Source organism: Belonocnema kinseyi, chromosome 10, assembly GCF_010883055.1.
Source record: "Belonocnema kinseyi isolate 2016_QV_RU_SX_M_011 chromosome 10, B_treatae_v1, whole genome shotgun sequence".
Lineage (NCBI taxonomy): Eukaryota > Metazoa > Arthropoda > Insecta > Hymenoptera > Cynipidae > Belonocnema > Belonocnema kinseyi.
Window position 1 is genome coordinate 55,782,173 of NC_046666.1, and position 26,165 is coordinate 55,808,337.

The 26,165-nt window shown below is 29.8% G+C and overlaps 1 protein-coding gene across 1 annotated transcript in view; it reads left to right on the forward strand.

Moving 5' to 3' along the window:
* The window catches only part of LOC117182033 (protein O-mannosyl-transferase TMTC2), a 560,376-nt gene extending 534,991 nt beyond the window's left edge, over window positions 1-25,385 (forward strand). Inside the window, exons 8-10 of the mRNA XM_033375055.1 lie at window positions 14,718-14,858; window positions 17,300-17,384; window positions 24,753-25,385. Coding sequence (XP_033230946.1) covers window positions 14,718-14,858; window positions 17,300-17,384; window positions 24,753-25,084 — 558 coding nt within the window. The 3' untranslated portion in view covers window positions 25,085-25,385. The remainder of the gene's footprint in view (window positions 1-14,717; window positions 14,859-17,299; window positions 17,385-24,752) is intronic.
* Window positions 25,386-26,165: the final 780 nt, after the last annotated feature.

Here is a 26,165-nt window from a genome sequence, read left to right on the forward strand (position 1 = left end):
GTTAATAATAGCGAGACGTGGTTAATGGCCCACATCAAAGAACCAGTTAGAACTGGCTCTTTGATCCTGGCACTTAGTTTTTGAAGGGCCCCTGAACATAATTATACGTGACTAACTTTTGCTTTAATTTTCATAAATAAATATAAAATACCCATAATCTAAATAAATAAATAAGGAAGCATCGTCTTATCTATTTGGTCAACATAAAAATATTTCTCTTGAACTTCTAGTAAAGAAACTTTATAAACGAGATCCAGTCTCGGGTTCTTTATCACATTTCAAGGTATTAGGGAAACAGGACTCTTAGTAGCGACGCATCTCTCCTCTCTAAATTCACGGTTCTTTGCCACTAATGCGCATGCAAACTACGCTCTCTCAACTTTTGTAAAGTATTCCACTGCACTGCGCGAATCTACTGCACATTTGGAGAATCTGCATATCTTCGAGCCTCTTCACAGACACTTCTCATCGGCATCCTTCCTCCCCCTGAACCCCCTGATTTCGCAGAATGTCTTCTGAATAAATGCTTTTTCTATTCCTTGCTATCCTATCTTCCAGTGCATTCGTTTTCCTGTACTCCCTCCCCTTTTCTTTTCTCCTCTTAGTCGTCCACACTGCACTCACTGGTCACCCTCCCCATCTTCAAGAGTCTCCTTCGCTTCTTTTGGTCTTCGGCTTCGCTTTTCTGTCATGCTGAACAGAATGGTAAAACTTTCGTGTTACTGTTCCAGTATGTACGAACTTGTTCGTTACTAAACTTGTCGAATGAAGAGATGGGGATTCCTTCTGGATGGTCGGGTGCTTTTCTTTTTTACATCGTTTCTGACGCCAGGCGTAATTACGGTGGCTATTAACAGCGGGAGAGCTGCAAAATTAGAAAAGTATCTGACCTAATTTTTTGGACAGTATAGTTGAGTGAGTTGAGACAAAAATTTTTTTTTAATGTATAATATAATGTAGTAGCTTTAAATTGAAGAGAAGGTGAGCTTAAATTTCTAAACATAAATAATTTTAATTAACAAAAAGAAGCTAAGTATGAAAAAAACTTAAGAATTTAGCAAATATGAAAGAATCTAGCACATTTAAAAGAATTGAATACAGTATATCAGGAGAGGAAAGTGTGGCGAAAAATAGATTATAAGAAATATAGCATAAAGAGTTTCAGTGAAATAAATTGCGTATTAAACGAAAGACCTTGGTCACTAATAGGCCCGAGAGCAAAGCTTTACATGGTGACTTTGTGATGCTCTTCACCTGAAGTGATTACTAGAAAGATTAGCTAGCGATCTGGTTTGGAGCAGTGTTGTGAAACAAACATATTGAAATTCTAGATTAATATACAAAAATACCCCCCCCCCCCGCTATTCCTCTTTATACAATTCCTTTTCTCGTCAAGTGAGTCTCGATTACCCCAAAGGGCTTCATGTTATAATAATAATAATAATAATAATAATAATAATAATAATAATAATAAACATTTCTGTGGCGAAATGTTGTCATAGGCTTATACTGCCCAATATGTCGAAGGCATTTTTGGTTAGAGTTGGATTTTTTTATTTGATCATTTTGCACGGAGCTCTCCCGGTATATATCATCAGTCACGGACGCATTTTTATAATTCAATCAAGTGATCTGATAAGAACAGTCTGCCCAGACATATTGGACAAAGCCTGGTTTTTACCTCATAATTGACGGACTGGGTTGCAGTCAAGTACACGATGGGGGCACCTACAGCTTAAGGTGGGTTCCGAACCACCAGAACCTCGGTAAAGGTACATTGAAAAATTTCCAGAGGTACCGGCTCAGGGATCGAACCCCGGACCTCTGAGGTGAAGTCCAAGTGTTTAACCAACTGAGCCACCGAGGCTCATTATTATTATTATTATTATTATTATTATTATTATTATTATTATTATATAATAATGTTAGTATTATAATATGATTTAAAAGAATCTTGAGTACAATCACAATAAACCCCCCAGATATAACACTGTTACATATCATTCTGATTATTAACTTTAGATCAAAATGATCCAGTTCTGGGCATCCAAAATTAATTTTCACACAATCTCATTCAGATGAGTCGAGTGGCAATTATTATGGCTTTAGTTGAAAGTCTTAGGTGATTCATGGCCGAAAGAATATAGCTAAATAAGGAATATTTTAGAAAATTTTGCATTTTAGAGTAGGCAATAATTAAAATTATTCGATATTGAGCTATAAATCTCTATTGTTCTAGAAATTTATTTGAAAAAAAAAAACGTTTTAGAGCGTCGATTTTTCAGCATTATACGTGAATTCTCGAATAAAAAAAAACAATTTTCATTCAAAGAAAATAAATTTTCATCCAAAAAAGTGCTTAAAATTTTAATTTAAAAATAAAGTTTTAAATTAAATCAATTAATTTTCAACCCAAAAACATCCACATTTTTAAACAATACTTTAATTTCTCAACAAATTAAAACGAATTAAAAAAAAATACGTTAAATTTTCTACTAAAAAGATGCATTTTTAGAAAATGGTTACATTTTCAACCACGAAAGATATTTCGGTAAAAAAGAAAAAACATTTAAAGTGAATGGTTGGGTTTTGTAATCTGAAAAGTGAATTTTTCTAGAAAAGCGTACAATATTTGTACCCGTAAATAAGATGTTTAACAAAGAAAAGTTATCTTTAACAAAATACGTAAGTTTTAGACAAAATAGGTAAAATTCAGAGTAAAAAATGTAAACCCGCAATAAAAATGAAATAGTTCAATTTTCAGTTGAAAAAGAATGTTTGACCCAAAAAAACATCGACCTTCCCAAAAAATACTTAAATTTTTAACTAATTACTTAATTAAATTTTACCTAAAATCATCAATCTTTGGGAAATAATGTAATATTTAACAAAATAGTTGAATACTTACACAAAGAAGATTAATTTGTAACCATGAAGACGATTTTTTAATATAAGAGTTGAATTTTCAAACAAGAAAGATTTGTCAGTCAGAGAAAAAAAATGTTGAAAACAAATTGAAGAATTTCAAATCAAAATAGAGAAATCTCTTCAAAGTAGTTAAAATTTTCAGCAAAAAAAAACATTTTTCTACCAAAAATTAAAATTTTTAATCAAATAATAAAATGCTTGCCAATGAATATGAATTTTCAAGAAAAAAATAAATAGTAGATTCTTCAACCAAAACGAATTAACTATAATGAGATGAATTTTTCATTTTTGAATGAAAGCGCTTATTTTAAAACTAGAATAGTTGATATTTCAGTTAAAAAATTAATTTAAAAAAAACGAAGGTTTAGTTTTGGAAATTTATATATATATTTTTTTAATTTCTAAAAGTGTTTTTAAGAACTTATGTAGTTCAAGTAATCATTGTAATTAATTTTTTGTATTTTTTTCATTTAATTGACATGCAATTGATCCAGAAAATCAAACCATTATGATGTGCATGTTTTTAATGAAATAAAATACAAGCCTAATGTGATGCAATTTTTTATCAGTATCAGTTAAAAATAATGTAAACTTTCGATTTTGATCGTAGGTTAATTCATAAGTCTGACTGGAATGAACAGAAATAATTATACAAAGCTAATTACATTGTAGTTTATGCCTTTCATTTTAAAGTGTATTATGAAATTATTGCATTTCCATATCAACGGGTGAGAGTTGAGAGTATTTAATCATTGTTTATAAGTAACCTGTTTCTTGCTTTACTAATTATCCATTTGTTCCGAAAACATAATTAACAAAGCATGGGTATCACGCGATTATTTGAATATAACTTTACAAATTAGAGTTAATCAAATTAAAAAACTTCCATTCTAATTTTTCTGTAATTTTGTGGACATTTTTAATTTTAAAAATCTGCCAGCCTACCAGGAACAATCTCCTCGCGCGCCTTGCGCGCGGCTCGCTGCGCTTGCAAGTTTCACCTCGCCTAGGGCGTGCGACCGCTGGTTCTCGCGCTTCGCGCACGATAATGTATTTACCTCGCGCTTTACGTTCAAAAATGTATTGACCTCATGCTTTGCGCTCGATATTGTACTTACCTCGCGCTCGATCTTTGTGCACAGACTTTTTGAAACTTAAGGTGAAAGTAGCGACAACAGTAATTTAGCGATTGTGAATTCTGTTTTGTTGAAGCTCCTTTGGCTTTAACGAACACATTCTCATCACGTATCTCGTCCTTCGCGCTCGAGTTTATCCCTGAATTTTTATATCACTCCAATAAATGTGTATTATTATAATTTGTAACTTGCATTGGTATTAAAACAGACGAAATTTCATTGTACCATTAAAAGAAATACGCATTCTTTCTAAAAATTTGGTTATTCAAAGTTTTATTGCAACTTTTGTCGTTTTTCCAGAAACTGAATTTCCTTATTTCTAATGTTATTTATATGATTTAAAGTTCACACGTACGGTCTACTGAGCAGGTTTACCGTTTTTTAAATTCTAAATTATGTATACATATACACACACACACATGTATATATATATATATACTTTTTTTTTAAAATGAATTATTATATTGAAAAATGTTTGAAATATTGTGAAAATTTTTCACGGAAAAAAAGTAACTTTTGGACTTTCCATTATTTATTATGCTGTCAAAATTTAATTTTTGATTAATTAAGAAAATTCAAAAAGTTTTATGATAATCTTCTAGGGCATTTAGAAATCAAACTTTTTCTTCTCTTGGCATTTTTATATCGTCCGTTAATTGGCTTAAAACGTTCATTTTTGTGTGTTTTTTAGAACTTTGTACATGCTATAACTGTCATAACTTTTAATTTTATGAAAAAAGTCATTTGATAAATTGTTCGACTTTGGAAATACGATGAATATCTGTACAGAGAATTCTTAAGTTTTGAAAAAGCGGTCTTAAAAATATTCAAAAGGCGCTCACTTTTTGAATTTTTATCAATAAGGGCTGGCTAGCAAGGTTAACCTTTAGTTTAAGACACTAAAAGAGTTCACCAAAAGTCAATCTAATAGATTAATTTTTTTCAAAAGTTATCGTGCTCACAAAAAGACATACATAAAGACAGACTTAAGACAGGCATAAAGACAGGCATGCAGACAGACATACAGGCATACAGACATAAAGACAGACAGATATAAAGGCATACATAAATACAGACATACAGAAAGACACATTCGTAAAAACCTGTTTCTCGGATTCAGAAGGTCTCAAAACGTGGACATTTTACAAAAACTGAGGAGGGGGTTAAATTTTACACAAATCTAATACCTTCTCTGATGAGAATGTAAAAATATGAATATATTTTATCAAATCGAGATTTTCAGTTGTCAATCGCAGCCAAGTGAAAAAACTAATATATTTTGCTGAACCCTCAATTACTTAGATCCGTTCATGGATATCTAAATAAATTCTTCGTAGATTTGCATATAAGCTTTAATAATTAATATAACATTGCTGAAAAATGAAATTTGTACATATGCATTGTTCATTTTTTAGAAACTGAATTTTGCTTTTGTTTTTATTTGAACTAACCTTATTTCCCCTAGTTAATGTTGATACCTACATGCATTAAATACTTCTTTTATTTTAATTCAAAATTTAATTCAAAATAAATATTTTAATTAAAAATGTATTTGAAAAGTCAAAAATTGTTAACTCAGGCGAAAGATAAACATTTGGCTATATTGATTAAATAAGTTTTCGGATTTGGCTATATTTTCTAGGAAATCGGTTACTTTTTTCAATCATACTTTGTTTCCTCTTGTTTTAAAAACTAAATAGCTATACATTAATTTCAAGTAGTTTTTGTGCGTATTGAGAAAATCCATTTTCTAATTATTTTGTCATAACTTAATTACTTTTATGGTAAAACTCTTTTTTAGACTCCGTGTGGAAAAATTTCGTGGCAGTCTTATATAGAGAGATCGGCTGGCTAGACCGAATCTAGACCGTCTACTTTAGACGGTCTGATAGGGTGCTAGCCTTGGCCCTCTTAGACGGACTCGATTGCAAAAATTTCAAAGATTCATCGAAGCGGTCTGGCTGGACCCCTCTTTGACGGTCTCGGTTCAAAATAGGAAGTGCTATCGTGACAGTGTATGGTGTGATCCTCAGCAGACAGAAATGATTGGGATAACCTAAAAGAATATTAAAGTTTGCAGGAAAGTTTTGTGTTGAAGTCAGATTGACACATGTCTAGGTTTGTATACACTCTGTTTTTTTGATAATTGTTGAGCAATAAAATATCCACTAATATGAGATAAGATTAATTGATTTTTTCTCAAATTGCAATATAACCTACAAAAGACCAGAGAGGAAGATTTTATATATGTTTTTACATCGTACTGAACCTATTTCTAGCCACATTTTTAATAAAAACGAAGATGGACAATAATGATTTGAGAAAAATGTTATGTTATGTTGTGTTAATTGTGGCCTATCCCTCTGCGTGCGTAGGATGGGCATACTTATGACCAATGTCGTGAATTGTCTACTATTTTGTTATCAACACAGCAGTCAAAATATCCTGCTTTGAAATCACCGAACACAATAAGGAAAGAAACCATGTAATAGTATTTACAACTTGATAAAAAATCGATATTGATAAATGATTTTGTAGGTTATGTTAATTGTCGCGTATCACTCGGCGTCCGTAGGAAGGCCGTACTTAGGGCTAATATCGTGAATTGCCTGCTATTTTGTGATCATTATTATATAATAGTTGAACTTAAAGTAAACTAAATTTATTTAAAAAAAAAACGAATAAATGATAAATCTTGATCTGAAATATTTCAATTTAATCCTTGCTTGCCACGCATCTATAGAATAACATACTTGTCACACCGGGATACGTTTTTACCCCAGCGACGAAAACTGTCATAAAAAATAAACTACTGAATATTTTAACTTGAAATTTTTTTTAGAGCATATTGAAATTCTGATTTAAAAGGTAGTGTACTATCTGTGAAGTTCTGATACTTTTTTTCCTCCTCTTTCTGTACGGTCCAATCTAGACCATCGCATGGTAAAAGCGTTACACGTCTGGCCAGCGTCTGATCAGCTCGTCTATTCTGGACGAGCTGATCAGCGGCTGTTCAGCGCTGTCTAATCTAGTCCATCTCATGGTTTAGGTGTTACACTTCTGGCCAGCAGTGCTATTAGACCGTCTGTCCAGCGTCTGACCAGGCACAAGACGGTCTGGCTAGCGCTTGGCCAGCGCCCCGAAATTTTTCCACACGGGACTTCATCCCTTTTTTCATTACATATTTCGTTAATTTGCAGATCAGCTTTAATCGAAAAAATTTGGTAATGATGCTGATTGAATGGTCTGCAATGAAATAGTAGAAGTCAAGGATATAATTCTGAACATTTTGTTTGCATCTAATGCAAAAGATAGACTTAATCCAAAACACAATGATGTGTGAATGAAATCTCATACAAATAATTCTAATTTTTGTCAAAATTAGGAAATTTACTAAAAATTCTATTAAGCGATAAATAGTCCCGAGAAAAAAAAATTAATGAATTTCGCTAAAAAAGTTCACTTGTAAGCGAGATTCTAATACCGATCTATCAAACTTTTTACGTAAAATTTCCCATGTAGATTTTATCAGCAGAATATTTTTTAGTCACTTATTATTTGAATACCATCAAGTTTTATTTAATGAAGAAGCTAATAATTATGATTTTTTTAAAAGAAAATCAAAAACATTAATACTTTTTGTAATATTTCTTACTAATTTATATAGAGACATATACTTATATATTCTGAAAGTTAATGTATTTAGGAGCATTTAAAAGAGGGTTGAAAAATCTCGTCGCTGGAAAAGAGAATTAAAGAAATTTCACAGCATGTGAGTTTTATCATTCAAATCCTTCCAAAAATATTTCCGAAATGAAATTTGTTTTTCTCATTCCTATGCCATTTTTTTTAAAACCGTCAAACATACACAGAGTCTGACTTTTTTCAATTTTTAAGATCACCGTTAAATGAATATCTAGGAAAGTAAAAAATGGCAAAAACTACTTATGGTTATATTTTCATCCGTTATATCAATCTTAATTACAAAAATTATAAAAAATAAATGAAATCTTACTAAAAACATCAGCAAAGAAAAAAAATAAGCTATATCATAAGTTATCTGTGCACTGTGAAAAATAAATTATGCTGTTTATGATCGTAGACTTAAAAATTTGAGACAGCAATCTAAATATGAAGTTTCATAATACAGGATTTTAGAAATTAGGATCCAGATTTTACAGCCTAATATCTGTAGATTGCTCTACGAAAAGATGATAGAAAAAATCATAAACGGTATATTTTTTTCTGAGTGTACAATCAAGACAGTTTTGAAATCAATGTTTATCAAATAATTATAAAATATTTTTAAATTTTAAACTTTGTTCAGATTGATTAAATTACAGAAGTTTTAAGAGCATATTGAAAGAAGTACTCTAAAAATGTGTTCAATTTTATTATTCTAAACAGATTATTTTACATTCTCATCAATTATGATTGAGAAAGTATTAGAAAAGTCTGAAATTTGACATCAGTCTTTCAACGGATCTCCCCGTTTCGAGAACCCCTTAATTCAAAAATCAAGTTTTTAGGATGGCGCCTGTCTGTCTGTCCGTCTGTCCGTCCGTCCGTAAATACTATAACTCTCGAAAAAATAAACAGATCAGATCGATCTTTGGCACACTTTTTTAGGTCCTAAAAAAAAGGACAAGTTGGTTAACCAGCCATTTTGGATACAAATTTAAAAATAGAGCATTTTGAAAAATTGTTAGACCACTTTTTTTATTTGAAAGTTCTATGTACGGTTGTTCATAGTATTAAAAAGGACAAATAATTTATCCTAATGACTTTTTTCGATCAAAAGAAAATTCTCAGAGTTATAGCATTTTTAAAATTTTTATTAATGCTTTCTGAAAGACCTTCAAGATCATTATAACAAATTTTCGAATTTTCTTCGAGAATCGAAAATTCAAATTTAGATTGCACAAGAAAGAATAAAAAATTTCATTTTGTGGTCAAACGATGCAGAATACGAAAAAAGATGAATGAACAATAATCGTGATCTCAAAAAAGATCTACAAATTCGTTAATAATCACTTCTTGATAGGGCGCGTGATTTTGGTTTTATTTGTGAAAAATAATTTTGAAAATAAAAAATTCGTACCAAATTTGTAGAAAAACAACACAAGATATAAAAAAATGCTTTAAGAAAAATTCTTTACCTGAAAAAGAGCTGCAAATTTGTTATGAATCATTTTTGGATAGGGCAGAGAGTTTTGGTTTTAATCATGAAAATTACATTAAAAATAAAAATGTCAAATCCGTAAAAAAACTGACAAAACATACGAAAACAAATTGATAGAAAAATTATTCTTCGGAAAAGAGGTACAAATTTGTCATAATTTATTACATTCTCATCATTAATGATTGAGAAAGTGTACAGAATTGCCCGAGACTTGACACCAGAATTCAAATTTTGAACCAAATGACAAAAACTATTGAAAAACTTTTTGAAAAAGTCTTCAAAGCTTTTGAAAAATCCTGGAAAATGTCATTTCCACTTTCCATTAAGACTTGTAATTTTGTTTTTATTTATCGTAAGTAATATGCAGAAAATTGAAAATTCCAATATTGTACCAGAAGACGTGAGATACGTTAAAATCTAAAAAAAGACTTTTAGGATATTTTGCTTTATGCATAAAAAATAATATGAAAAACAAAAACCGATTCTTAGCATAACAACGCGCGATAAAAAAAATGTCTGAACAAGTACTGTAGTCTTTTATTTATTTTAAAATGGCTGAGAAAATATATATTTACAAATTTCCGGCAAATTCGAGCGCGCAGCGCGAATGTCACGGTGAGAATGTATACCTCAAAGCCTACAGTGCTTTGAGAGAATTAATCTCTAACTATAGTTAATTAAGTATTATTATTTAATTATTTAGCAACCGCGTATTATATTATATATGATGATAAATTTTATAATTTTTTTTAAACACATTTTTTTCATCTTTCATGTACTTACTGAAATTAATTTTTGTCCATATGACGAATTTTCGTTGAATTCCTGAAACCAATGATCCATCTTTGACTGCAAGTTGTAGCTGCATGTCCAAATTGCGGTTGGCTCGAGTTCGTTTGAGGGAAGCGTTTCACTACATCGTAATTGTGGGATACTGCCAAATTTTCGGACTCTAGAGTGACTGCTGAACAAGTTAGGACGGTATAAAGGGCAAAGGAAATGCGACAGACCAAGAGAAAAAGAGAGATTTGCTTTTTTATCGAAATCTGTCTATCTCTCTATAAAACGTAGAAGGCCAAACGGACGCAGCGAATTGCCGAAATGTTTTCCTTCCGAGTTCAGAATTGCTGAGCGAGCCCTAATTATCTCTCTCCGGTATTCCGTCTAGTTTAGGAGAAAGCCAAGAAAATTATGTCTGATATATTCGTCCTGAAACTCTTAGCCGGGATCTTTAGACAAATAAATTTCAGAAGTCATAAATTAATCATTGTTCAAATGGAAAGAGTTGAGTTAATAAATGATTAGGGCACAAAATCGTTCGAGAAATGAAAAACCCACGAAGCAAAGACTTTTGTTTAAAATAGCTTGAGAACATTTTTTGTTATTTACCTGGGACGAGAAGTTGGTTTGCAGAGATGCTTTGTTTATTTCCTTTTTTTCTATATTTGTTCATTTTATTATCTGTGAGAATCCGCGTTAAAAGGATCCTTATAGCCGGTTCTAATTTAGGAGACATTAATATTTTTCTAACTTGAGGTTAAAATTATTATTTTTTAGTTTGAGTGGGGTTCATTTTGGATTCTAAATGCCGGAAATTTATCTGTTTATTCAATTGTATTAATAAAATAAATGATTGGAAACTAATATTTTTGACATTCCAATTATTATTTATGTTCAATCTACTTTGTCAATCAATAAGTTTTTTATTTTTCACGACTTTAAATACTTGAAACAAGAAAAAGACCTTTAAGCCTTTTGATTCCTGACTTTAGTACTACTAAAAGTAATTTAATTCATGAAACTATTAAAATATCTTAAAATTCTCCAGATTTCCTTAACACCTTTAAACCTCTAAATTTTTTGAATTCTTTATATTTCTGAAAATCTCTGAATTCCCTTAAGTCTCTGAATTGCAGATTACATGAAATCTTTCATTTCTCCACATTCCCTGTCATCCGCAAATATATTACATTTCCTGAATTCTCTGAATTTCTGAAAATCTTTTCATTCCTTGAATATTCTAAGATCCCTTAAATCCTTAAGTCCCCAAATTATATGAAATCTCTCAAATTATTTGGATTTTATGAATTTATAGAATATTTTCAATTGCCGTATATTTTAATAGTCTGAATTCCTTGAATAGTATCAATTCCTTAAATATATTAAATAAATTCTCTAAATTCCTTGAATTCCCTGAATTCCTTAAATTCCCTGAATTCGTGAAATTCCTTTCACTGCTTGAATTCTCTTAATTCCCTGAATTGTCTGACTCTCTTGACTTCTCTAAATTTCTTGATTTCTTTCAATTCTCTGATAGTCTTCATTATTCTGAATTTTCTTAATACTTTAAATGTTATAGATTCTTTTAATTCTTTAAATTCCCTAAATTCCTTTAATTGTTCTATATTCATTGAATATTTTATATTATATAAATTCTTAAAATTATCTGAATTATCTGAATTTCTAAAATCTCTTAATTATCTGAATTCACTCAAATCCCTAGAGAAAGCTGACATCCCTGAATTCAATGAATATTCTAAATTCCTTACATACTTTAAGTTTGGTGAATTCGCTGAATTTATTTAAATTGAAATTAAGAAAGTTGGCAGAATTTGAAAAATGATGAGTGCCTGACTAATTTAACACTTTTCCACTCGTAAAGATTCTTTTTTGGCCGAAGATCTAAAATGTCGGACTATATCGCTCTTTTTTCACCTACTCTTCTGACAGAAATTTCAGTTGTGCTTACATTAAATCACACTTGTTTATGTCTTAATACTATTACTTTTATACCTAGGAAGGTTGTATTTAATACTAAGACACAATTTTTGTCTCTAAAATTCACCTTCCTAAATACATACAAAAACTTTCTCGAATGAAACAATATTATGTCTGACTCTAACTGTGTAACATCACTTAAGGCTGAATGTATTATACTATCCTCCGGAAAATGAATATGCCTGACTATTATATACGTTTTTCATGTACTCTATAATAGATACTTTTACTCAAAATTAACATATTTGACGATAATTCAATCTTTTCACTTAGAAATCTCATCATTCAAGTTTATTGTTCCGAAAACTAAAAATAACGTAACAAAACATTGAATTCATCATTATTATACTATATTTTTCACTAAGTGGAAGAAGAAGATGTTGATTAACAAGTACTAAAAATATAAACTAAGCAATAGAGCCCAGTTTTTCGTGTTCGTGGAGACAATATTCATTCTTGCTTTTCAAGATAATATATATTCATGCATGGGTTATATAAAATACTTTATACGATTCAGAATTTTTCAACTGTTTTTAAAGTTTCTTTAAGCAGAAATATTCTTTATATTAAAAATATGTATGGTTTGACTATAACGAAAAATTCTACTGACATATTACATCGCTTGAAATTCTCGCCTGCACTAAAGCACAGTTTTTTCTGGCCATACGCGACTTTTTCTACTTAAAACTGCTCATATAAATTATAATTTTTTTAACAGGATTATATTTTCTTTGTTTTTTATAGCTTCTTCTTCCTGAAACTTAAATTTGCCTGATTACATAATACAGTTTTCACTTTCTATTTACTTTTCATACTCTTCCTACGTGATTTTTTACTCTTAAGCCTACAATGTTAACAATTGTTTAATTGACAATTGAAAACACAGGAAATTGATCTAATAATTTTTTATTTAACGTGTTTATGTATTTTAAAATTCTACAAAATTTTAATTAATGTCATTCAAACTTTCTTTTGTCCAATAAAAGTTAACTAAATTCCAATGATATTTGTGCGCGCCGATTTTAGAATTTATTTTTCATTTATAAAAAATAATCCGAATATAACAGTATTTAAATCAAATTCTTTGATTTTTATATTGCTAAATTAATAAGTAAACGTGAAAGTGATTTAAAATACTTTAAGACTTTATTTTTAAATTTTTTATTTGGGATATACATAAAAATTATACTTAGTTACTATTTTCTTGAAATGCAACGAAAATTGTTAATGTCATAAACAAATATTATGAGTAATTACCTGATAACACCAAATTTTTCCTATTGTTATTAAACGAAACGCCACATCGAACTGAAAATCTGGGATACTAAACAAGAAACACTAATAATGGTGGGTCTGGTCTTAAGTTTGTATAAGTAGGAAAAAATTTTGTTGTTGTAAATAATTTTTTTTACTTTTTTCATAATTATTGAAATATAGAACCAGACCCACCTTTATTAGTGCTTCTTATTTATTTTCCAAAATTTTCAACTAGATGTGACGCTTCGTGTGAAAATAAGTTGGGAAATAAAAAAAGTGAGGGCAAAGAAGGAATCTGCTCACGTGACCCACTCGTCACATGTCCTTAATGACTTGGAAAAATCCCTTTCTATGACACTTTATCACAGAAATATAATTTTTTATTTGATAAAATATTGTCATAAATGAATCCACATCTCTACTACTTTTCAAATAATTAAAGTAGTTTATTTGACGTAATCAAATACTCAAGCAAAAATAGTTCATACTTATTTAAATAAATTTTAAAAACAAATACAGATTCTTGTCAATTGTTGACTGGCAGATTCAGACTTTTAAATTAAATTAACTCCAAATAACTTGATCAACGTATCTTTGTTTTAATGTTATTTTATCAATGAGTTAATATCAATATTGTTAATGAAGATAACTATTGTTGGTTAATTTATTAACATAAGGATAGAATTCTGTCAACTCATTTACAATGCATTTTTTTGAAAAAACGCAATGTACTGGTGCAAAATTTAAGAAATTTTTTAGTTATAAATAAAATTGATTTAAGTGCAATAATAATATTGTTACCTTAAAAAGTGTTCTAAGAAATAAATGCCTTTTTGAGTCTATAACAGAAAATTTCGTAACAAAAAACAACATCAATTTGTTGACAAATATGCAAGTTGTAAATTGTTTTATAAATTTGATTTAAACAACCAACGATTATTATCAGTTATTGTGAAATCGTACAAAATATTGATCCCTATACATTTTTCATTAATTGTGTTCAAGGAAAGCTATTTTTGAACTTTGGTTCGGCAATAATACACATTTGTTTACTCAATTTGTTTAGAAAATTGACAATTATTCTGGATTTAAAGCAAGAAGTAACTAAGCATTGTGTTTACGTATGTCCGAAACAACAAAATGATTCATTAATTTGTTAATATTAAAATATTTTTTTTTAATTTGCAAAACTATAAGTGATCGTAAACTGAGAACTTCACCTACAATTTTCTTTCTTATACCGAAAGAAATTTCGCTTGATGGTGTAATAGTAAATAAAAGTTAATAAGATTGATTAATATTAACTATATCATGTCTATTCTTCTAAATTAATAATGGTTAATTAAATTTTGTACTCTGATAAGACACTGAACTTGTTATCTTGTTAACTTGTTGCAGCCGCAAACTCAAAATCAACAACTAAATTTATGTTTCAGAGCGTCTACAATTTACTGGGTGAGACGTTGTCGAGACTGCAGCAGTACGCGGAGGCTGAGAAGTGGTTTCAGGCGAGTTTAGCCAGTCAGCCAGACCACGTGCCTGCCCACATCACTTACGGGAAGCTCCTGGCACGAAACGTAAGTTTGACCAGACGGATAAACGCATGGTCTTCTTACGTCACTAAGACGACCAGCATTTCTCTTCCTCTCCCTTTCTCCTCTTTCTTCTTCTTATTCTTATCGACAATCCACCCTACTTCAAATCCCTCCATACCTCCTTATCTCCTCCTACCACCATTTCTTGAACGTGGTCTTCGACAACTTTCCAGTCCCATTCTCTCCTACTCAGGTAGGAAATGAAATTTCTCTCAAGCATTTTCTTTTCAAGGCACGATAAAAGTAGTGAAAAATGTACTTCTTCGTAAATGGATTATTTTTAGAATTAAAGTCAACTCTTGTTTCCATTTTATTTGATTCTGAAATAAAAAAAAGAGATTTTTACATTGTTCTATTACTTTTACTCAAGAGGTGAAAAGTTCTGGGAAATTTTTTGTTGAAATCTTGTTCAGATTCCTGCTAAAATTCCGGGAAGTTTTCTTCCTCATCGTATTAAATTTTTCTCTTATTTTTGTGGAATGTTCCCAGATTTTTATCGAAATTTCGTGAGATTTCTTAACCAATGGGAAATTATTTATAAGAATTTCTGAAATAGAATTATTTAAGGTATTTTCCAGTTTTTGATTTTTATACTCATTATTAGAGTAGGTTAAAAAATCTTTTCAAATAGCGATTTCTAATAATAACACTTGTACTGACCTAATAGTAGTGTGCCGTTCAACTGTTAGTTTAGAAGGATTAAATCTTCTTTTCAGTGTATGAGTAGAAAAATTTTAAGTTTAAAAAATTCACTTAAAAAATATATACAGACCAAAAGATAATGTTGAATTTTTCTTAATTACAGTTCAAGGGTTTCAGTGAATTTTTTAATAATAAAATAAACGTTATGATCAAAGGACTTGTTCGAAATATAATTTTTTTATTTTACTGATAAAAAATATTTATGTTTAAATGTAGCTAAAATTGAAACTTATCAACAATTTTGTCTCTTATCAGAAAATATTTTTGTTATTAAATAATCAAACCTTTGACCTTTATTTGTTTCTAAAGGTCTTACTTACTGAAGGGCTTACTTTTTTAGATCCAACTTTTTTATCCATGTTTCGAAACTCCCTATCTCAATAGCAATTTTGTATCTTTTACCTAAACTTAAAATTCTATTTTGAATAGCAATCTTCAGCAAAGGTCTGCTTCAAGTTTAAGTTAGTGGCACTTTGAGATTTTCAACTTCTAAACCTATTTCCGCGAAACTGTATCATTTTTTCTGATGAAACTTTTTTGGGCTTTATTTAATAATACTGTAGATAGTGGGCAGGGGCATTCAAAAGCTTATTCAGTTAGGCTTAGCTAACCTCCAATTATAGGTACTTAATAATAATATAGAATTATAGATTAAAAATACCATATTTGCGCAAGTTAAAATAGTCTCAAAAATATACACACAAACACTTTTCTTGGGTTACATTAACGGTACATTTCAAAAAAAAAATTAAACATGCTTGAAATATCATCATCTTAAATCAAAGAAACATGCTATTGTTTTCCTAATATAAGAACATTTTCTTTCCTTCTCGTCATTACTGAAAATTTTGGCATTTTTCTTCGACATTTATAGATCTTGGCCATAGTATTATTCTAATAAATTTTCAAACTGATACACAAAACATACAATATTATCTGACCAAAATAAAATTCAGAGAAAAGTTTGGTTATAAAGTTTTATTAGGTTCCAAGAAATTCAAGGGTGAAGGTTTTATCATTGAGCGGGCAGCACGTTTTTTTAACTTTTAACTGTAATAAAAAATCCAATATTCATTTTTTTTAAATCGAGAATTTATTTTTTAGCTATAAAGTTCTTGAGTCAATAAAATAGAAGTTTGAATGATAAATGGTGTTACATTTAAAAAGAATGGAAAGGGAAATTTTTTCACTTTGACTTGCACGTTTAGTCGTGATAAAAAGAATCTTTGAATGCAATAAAAAATTCAAATTTAAGCCTCATAAAAAAGTAAGAATTCACTTATCAATCCAAAACTTATCAGCTAATATCATCTTATTTTTGGAAATTTGTGGCTTAGGTCATTATGGCATGCTTCCTTTGAAGATATACCCACTATTAGAAGCTGCTACTAGAAGAAAGGTTTATTTTACCACTTAGTCCTCGGTCTTGTCTACTTTTTTCATTAAAATATATTTTTTTATCTTTCAATTTGCTTATATTTTCCAGTAATAATTTTTTTTACATTTTTGGGCTTTTAGATCAATAATTTTAATAATTATGGTGATGTTTGACCTTATTTCTGACATTAAAGGGTTCTATCAATTCTGCATTGTCAATCACTTAGAAACAATAGCCTTGCAAGGACAGTTTGTGATTTTATGTAAATCAAGTCTAACTAAACTCGCACTGTTAACAATTGGCTTGTTCAACGATCTAATCACGCTTGATGTTTGCCTTGCAGTCCAGTCGTGTTTTGGAAGCAGAGAGGTGGTTCCTGCGCGCCAGGAGATTAGCTCCAGAAGACCCCAGCGTACATTATCATTACGGTAAGGTCAACAATAGCACATCAACACTGCATGTTCATCAATTAATTGAATTTGGCCCATTACTTTGATATTTTCCTTCAAAAATTGCTAATAAAAATTGTAATAAAAGAGGACTTTAGTTAAAACACTAATTAACTTCAAATTATTAATCTAATAAAATTCACTTCTCCTAGCAAGAAATTGCCACTATAATGCAATATTTGTAAATTAAACAAAATTAATTTGCTCAGGAATTTATAACAAGATTAGTCAAAGCAGCTTCCTTATGCCTGGATTAAAAGCTTTCGTTGTCTATTGGGACGTCAACTAACTATTCATATATAAATATTCTTCTCCCATATTTTCCCTCTAATTCTTCAGCTACTTCCTGTCCTTCCCCTATTTACCGTCACCCCATAGGTTTCTCCTTATATCACTTTTTCTTCCCCCACTCCCCCCTTCTACTACTTCTGGCACCTTAACTTTCATACAATTTCATACTTCCCTTCCCAATATTTCTCTATAATTACCATTCTTACTTCCCCAGCCAACTCATCACTTCCTCTTTCCTTCTCACCAGTATTGTTGCAGTTTGCTTGCTATCACTTCTCCACCCATTATTTCCTTTAGTTACCCTTACTTTCCCTATATCACGTCTTCTTATTTTTCACAATTTTCTCTACATCTCCTTTATTTCTCCTCATTTTTCTCACACAACCTCCTCTCGTTTCAAATCACGTCATCTACTTCCCCTTAATTGTTCCACTTTGCTTCATGTACATCGTCTGTCGTCACTTTCTCTACTTATCGTACCCTGATTTTCCATCACATCTCATTATTCCCTCTGTGTCTCTTTCTTTCTCTTTTCATCCTGAGAAAAAAGTAGGACGAATGGTCCGACAGATGGACGAACACATGGATGGAACTTCAAGGCTTTCTGTCCGGGACTACGAAACCCAAAAAATTACGCCAACAAATTTTTGGTTCAAAGAAATTATTTACCTTAAACTTGACCAAAACTGATAAAATAAAACTTCTAATTTAACACCATGAATATAAAAAGTGGGACGTTTCCTCATTTTAAATTTACGTTTGCTATCGCTCTTAATGACAACTTTTTCTTTAAGGAGGACAATCAATCCCAAAAGTTGCCAATCTTTGAAATGATTTATAAAATTGAAGAAATTATATCTATTATTAATTTCTGTAAATCTTGACAAAGGTTTCTAAGCATACTTCAGATCCAAATAATTCAGGTTAAAATTTTTATTTAACAGCAGTTGTTCAGGGTTTTTTATATTTATAGAAAAGTTATAATTCTTATTCAATCCTAATTATCAAGGCCTCATTTTCTTTTCTTCGAACGATTCTTTAAATTTCTATTTGGTTTGATGTTAATAAAAAAATTAATTTAGAAACCATACAGTTATCATGTTTATAAAGAAGTATAGTTTCAATTTTAATTAACACCACCCAAATACAATTATAGAGAATCCTTCAAAGAATAAAATGAGGCCTTGATCATTAGGATTAAACAAGAATTTTATTATTACCTTTTCTTAAAGAGACAGCAAAAACTAAAACTCCAAATAACCACTATTAAATTAACTATTTTAACCTCAATTATTTTTTCCAAACTACAATCAGAAGCTTTCGTCAAGATTTATAGAAATCAATAACAGATCTATTTGTTTTTATTTTTAACATTATTTTAAAGATTGGCGACTTTTGGGATTTATTGACGTGATATACATCCTTATCTTGAAAGTTAAATGTAAAAAAACGCAAAATTGTTTAATCAATCCCAAACCATGACAAATTGCTTAACGAAATTGCTTCAAGAGTTTGCATTTGTGTAATTTTATAGTATTGAAAAATATGTGACAGTATGGATAATGAAATCGGATCTGAATTTAGGCTCAATATTTGTTCTATTATTTAAAACTCTTTAAAGGTATGACTCTAGATTTTTTAAAATTATTGTTTCGTTCCTAATTTTGGAAGTTTGAAGTAGTACACTTTTTGACAATTAGAATTCAAATGAAAAAATATAAATAGTTTCTACTCGAAGTCCTACAATTACGTATGAATTTGGAGTTCCTAATTTTCAATTTTTTCAATTTCAATCTATAAAATATAAAAAAATTCAATTAGGAATTACACATTTTTAATAAATAATAATTAAATTTGCCTAAATTCAGATGCTTTCTTTTGAAAACTGCCTGTTTGAAGCTTCAATATTTGTTCATTTTAAGTTTATGTTATTTACATATTATAGATATAAATTAACAGAATATAATATTCAACCAGGGAGATTGCTAAATAGTTTACCGTATTACACAATTAGATTATCGAAAAACAATTTTCAAGTTTTCTAGAATATTTTATCTTGCTTCCTCTTAGAGGGAGGTTTATAATAACCAAAATTTTCAAATTTTCTTTTTTGACATATTTTGATATAGTGTGAGCCCAAGAAATCGACAATGCAATTTAAAAAATTCCGTATGTGTGTGAGTGTAACTTTTTTGTATTCACAAATTGCAGACCCAATTAATTTTCAGTTCTGATAGGATTTTAAGCTAAATCAGCCAATTAAAATGGTTTTTTTTTGTGTTTGGAAATTTGAAGCAAAAAAAATGTTTTCCATATATATACGAAAAACTATTTTGCTATTCAAAATGCATAAATTCTATATCTGAGGTATGTGTTCGCGTCTTGGAGACGCATAAATCGACCTATTGTATAACCTCTTATCAGCTGATAGTAGCTATTTATCAAGTTTCAAATAAACTGTATATTCCGTTTATGTGAGAAACACTTTATTGGTATCAGAAATACTACATTACTATTTCTAATACATTTAACCGCGTTCTCGAGATGCGTTTAATACGTCTTTATATTTATTTTATAATATATTGATTATCTTGTTTATATGATGAAATCTTTTTTTATTATTGGGCATACAGCATGACTGTTGCTAATGCATGTGTTCGCATTTCCGAGAAGCATTAATTGGTGTATTAAGCAACCTAACAAGGTCCATTATGATATAGCAATACCCATTAACAATTTTCTAAAATATATTGTTTATCCAAGTTATACCAGGAAAAGGTTTTTAATATTAAGAATACTATAGAACTATGTCCAATACATTTGTTAGCGTCCTCAAAACGCATCCAATACGTATTTATATAATTCTTCTGATATAATGATTATATTATTTATATGATGACAACTTTTTTTGGGGATACATAAGGATTCTTTATAATGTATTTGTTCGCGTTTTCAAGAAGCTTTGATAGATTTTATTGACAACTTATCATGACTGCTTATGTTATGAAAATACCTATAAATAAAAGTGTTCAAACCTATTAATGATTTTTTTTTAAATATTGTTCATCAAGTTTATACCAAGAAAACGTTTCTAACATTGGGAGCAATACAGTACTATGTTTAATACATTTGTCCGCTTTTTCAAAAAGTATTGATAGATCTATTTAACAACCTAACATAGTCGCTTAAAATATAGCAATACCGATTAATAATTTTCCAAAATTTATTGTTTGTGCTGTTTATACCAGAAAAAGTTTTTTAAATTGTTAATAGAACGGGACTGTATGTGATATATTTGGTCGCTTTTTCAATTCGCATCGATTGATCTATTGACCAACTTTCCAATGCCTATAATAATCCAGCAATACATATTTATTATTCTTTAAATACACCTTTGATCTTCTTCATTTAGGAAAAACTTTTTGCAATATTAAGAATATTAGAATACTGTATTAACATAATTGTTCGCATTTTCGAGAAGCGCTGTTTGAACTATTCTCTATGTTAATATTATATATTAACTATTAACTATGAAATATTATCTATCCTGCGATAGAATGTATTTCTGGCTCAATCAATAGCGACTTATAAAATTTAAAGAAATTTTACATTGTTTACGTGGGGAACATTTTTTAATTTGGAATATAACAGGACGGTAAGTTAAAAAGTTGTCAGGACTTACTGATTGCTCTTTTGATGATCTCTCTGAATATCGCTAATAAACAAACATAAGCTTAAAAAAGATTTGAAGTGTAACTTTTTTATAAGAGAAAAAACTTTCTATAAGAAAAGGAATGTTATTGGATACTTTTGAGGAAGCTAAGTATCCATAAAATGAGCCCAAGTATTTACCCAGCGTCATTCTATTTTACTTTGACACCAGCGTTTCAAAATAGTATTTAATTTTATAGGATAATAAATTAAAATGGAGCGTTACCGGACATTTTATTTCAAATAATTTGAAATCTGAGATGATAAAATGTTGCCGAACAATTCAATCTTACATTTAATATCAAAATGATAAAAATTCAAACATAAAAAAAAATGTACCATCCAAACTTTATGATCCTAGGAAGCGAATGTTTTTTTTAATCTCATCAAAGACCAAATCAATATTAACGTCTAAATGTCGAATAATTTGATACTGAATCTTTTTTTTTAATCAAGTTAGTATCACTCTTCTGCAAATTATTTTAATCAAACTTTAGGATTAAAGTAACCCTGGGATCTTCTTTGCAGAACAGTCCACCCTTCTCTTATCAATATTTCCTAATATTTAAACGGACCATAATTAATGTTTTTAAATAACCGAGTTTATTTAGTTTCTTCCATTATTTATTTAGAAAAAACTAAATTCAAAGGTTGGCAAACAGAAAGTCTGAAGTAGATGCTTATCAATCCCAAGCTATCGCAAACCTGTGTAAATAAAGTGAAAATATTCATGTGGGCTCCATAGATACCCTTTTAGCCAATTGGAAATCGGTGGCGATTGAAATATCAAAAATCGCGTAGTGACTGGTATTTACTGAGAGGTTCAGAGGCGGTATTGAAATTTCATATGCACATATAAATACAACTTAAAAACGCTCATGCGATTCAATATCGATTTCATATATTTTGGATTCGTTCAACATTCATATTTGTATAAGTAAGTAAATAGCAAATTGGCATTAAATTTCATTTAAGGATCATAGAAATGCTCAGTTTCCTGTTTGGCTAAATAATTATTAAATTTCTACAAATAAATATACGACTTATTACTTGTGAGTTTACAATAATTTTCGACATTTATCTGAATATCAACTTTCTTAGATTATACATTTTATTTCGGAAGTTCAATAATTATTAATAATATTTAAGCCAGATATTATCCTAATATAGATTCTATCGTTTTTTGATTTATTAACGTAATTATATGAGAAAGAAGATATTATAGAGAAAAATGGCTATTTTTATTTTCTTAAATTGTGATTTTATTTGTTAAGATGCAAAATACTTTGAGATTTGCAATATTTTTTTAGCTAACATTTTTATAAGAATATATATATCTGTTTTATAAAAGCTTTTACTTGCAATGGTGTGAATTTCTAATAGAATGGTAGCTTTACCTGACACTAGGGATCCCCATGCAAAGTGGAAACATAGGACATCCATGGTATAAATTTTCAGTAGTTGGATAGCCTTTTAAGAAGAAAGGAAAGAAAATGGAAAATGATCAAACAGGAAGTGTATCTCTTGTGAAAAATATTCTTCTCGACATTGGTAACTGAATACAAAACTTGACTCACATTAGTTATAATTTTCGTATAAAATATTTTTTACCTTTTTCAAATTTAAGAGAAAATTATTTTTCTAAGATAAGAAAATATATCGTATTTTCCTACACTTATTATACAAGAGAGTAAAGTTTATAGTTAATTCCTTTGAGTAAAATTGTAAATTTTGAATTTCAGAGTGTGGGAAATATTAGAATGTTCTTATATTTTGCTATAAATTGGATGGCTCTGAAAGTTAATTTGTTTTTTCTAAAAGATTTTCTTTAATTTTACCTTGTTTAGAATGCAACTTCTGGGGGATTTAATATTTTGTAAGGCCAGCAGTTAAATGTTAATCTAAGAATAATCATCAATTTTTAAGAAAACAGTTGAATTTTTCAACTAAAAATAAGGAATTTTCAACCAAAAAATGGAATTGTTTAATTTTTAAGCAAATGAAAAGCCATTTTCTAAATTAAAATATGATTAACTAAATAGTTAAATTCTTAACTGAAAAAATCAATGTTCAACAAGGAAGTGCAGTTTTTGTATACAAATATTAAGTTTCAATCCACAAAAACAAAATTTGAATTAAAAAAGATAAAATTTCCACCTGGAATTAAATAATTGAATTTTTAGTTGAAAAATAAGTCTTGCACCAAAATACAAACGATTTTTCTAAGAAAATAGTTGAATTTTAACCAAAAAGATGAATTTTTAACAAAAAATGTAATAGCTGAAATTCCATTTAAAAAATGTTTTTATTTAAAATCAATGACAATAGAATTAATTAAAACAGACGAATTTTAAACAAGATATTCAAATAATTAATAAAAAATATTAATAACCAACCAAACAGTTGTATCTAAATATTGTGACTTAAATCAACAACTGTGATTTAAAGTTCTGAGTAAGTACAGTCCTAAACTGGAACTAAACATTTTTCCCATTTGTTTTTAAAGAAGGTTCTCTAAGTACATGCGGCTTTGACGATTGCATTCTCATTGTGTCACTCGCGCTTAGCGCTTGATAATTAGGTCATAGAGTCAATTGTCTTTAAAAAATAAAACGGTATAGACCAAATTGAATAGCATATAAGAAGTAGGCGTATTTTTCAATATAATGTTAATAAAGAAAACACTTTGCTTTCTATTTAAATTTACTAAATAGATACATCAAGCCGTAGGCTTTGATTCCGTTCTTTCAAATCTTAGTTTTAAGAAAACTCTACTTTAATTATTTAATATATAAATATTAATTAAATTAATAAATATTTCTGATTTTCGGACTTTGTGAGTGCCGAAACGTAAAGATCCGTTGAAATCCAGAGATTGGAATTTTGAACGATTACATTACACTTTTATGAATCACAATGTAAAAATTAATTTTATATCACGAACAGTTAAATTCAACCACGAAAGGCAATTTTTACTAACAGATAAATTTTTAAATACGAAAGATAAAACTTCAAACAAATGGTTTGGAGTATTATTGGTTGCGTTGTGAGTAATGCCGAGCGCGAGGTCTTTTAAAAACCCAGTTGAACTTGAAAGACAGTTTTCTGCTGTTTTCCTTTCTCCTGCCAAACTTCCAGGCAATTGCAAGTATTTATAGTGAAAGTTGGATCCAACTGCAGGTTTTAGCCAGTCGTAAATAAATTCATACAGTTAAATTACTAATAACGATTTTAATCCAATTTCGGCATGGAAATGACTAAGCCGTATTTACTCGAATTTAAAAAACCTTTTTATAAATCAAAAAGTGTTCCGTTTTCAACAATATTTTTCTTCCTTTGTTTCAGGTCTTTTCTTAACGTCACAAGGGCGTTTGGCAGAGGCAGCCGAGGAGCAATTACGTGCCGCCGAGTTGTCCCGATCAGATTACGATCTAGCAGTGGCCGCAGCGTCGGCCCTGCGACGAGTGGATCGTCGCGAGGAGGCTGAGCTTTGGTACAGGCACGCAATGGGTCTGAGGCCCCATGAGGCCCGAAGTCACACGAACCTAGGAGCCATTTTGCATCTCAACGGCAAATATAAACAAGCAGAAGCAGCATACCGAGAGGCCTTAAGGTTGCAACCAGGTGACGCCACAACCATGACGAACCTTCACAAACTCGCCGCTCTTCTTGCGTGACCCAAAAAGGGCCAAAAATTCCGACGCTTTCCACGTCCTCTAGAAACTCTTCCTCCCCTCTTCTATGTCGAGAAGAACAAAGAGCGCAAAGAGTTTCAATGACAGGGAAAAAATCCTCCCTCGTTTCTCGTGCAAGAGAAATCGATATCCGTTGATATTCTGATACATAAAAGCAAACGGAATAGAGAACGGAATCTTCATCCGCGGAATTGCCGTCGTCACTGATCGTCTAAGACAGCCGATGTATGGAATGTAAAGAATAAAGCTTCCTTTATTTTTCTCTAAATATAATCTGACTTTCTTATTCACTACATTTCCTGCCGAACAAATATTTTTAGATTCTGCACTGTTACAAATTATTGTAGAAATTTTTAGACATGCGTGAATAAAGTTTTATGAAGAAACCGTTGTTAAATTTTGCTGAACAAGAACTGAAATTTTTAATATGTAACTGTATAAATTTTTAGTTTGATGTTTGAGAAAATTATATCGTAATTTAGTAATTTTCAGTTATTGTAATTAGAAATGTCAAAGAATTGAAAAGTTGTTCGTTTCATTAATTTTAAATATAAAATATTTAATCTATATTTGTTCGGGTAATATAACTGATAAGAAAATATTTAAAAAAATTAATATATACATATTTGATTCATTGTTCATTTATATCAGGATAAATAAAACGATGGAACATCTCTAACAAGTAACACTACCCAAGTGTCACTCACCGATTAGAACCAAACTTTGCACACTTGCTATTCATTAGAAATCTATATTAATTATTAATTTACGCAGCTGTTAGTCACTTGAGGTCCTGATTTATCTTTTTAGAAGTTCATTTACGAAGCAGACGATCGCAGTATCTTGTAACGATATTATATAAAAGAAAATTCGCTTATCACCCGAGTTTCTAGGTCGTTGCCTTTACTCGCGATTTCAACAACTTTTTCAGTTCTTTCTTCTTGTGCAAATTTTGAATCTCTCTTACGCTTCAGATCATTTGATATCGGAAAAAATAGGGTTAGTACATTTTTATAATTCAACAAAACCTTTTTCAGTGCATTTCCGCCCATGTCTACACCTA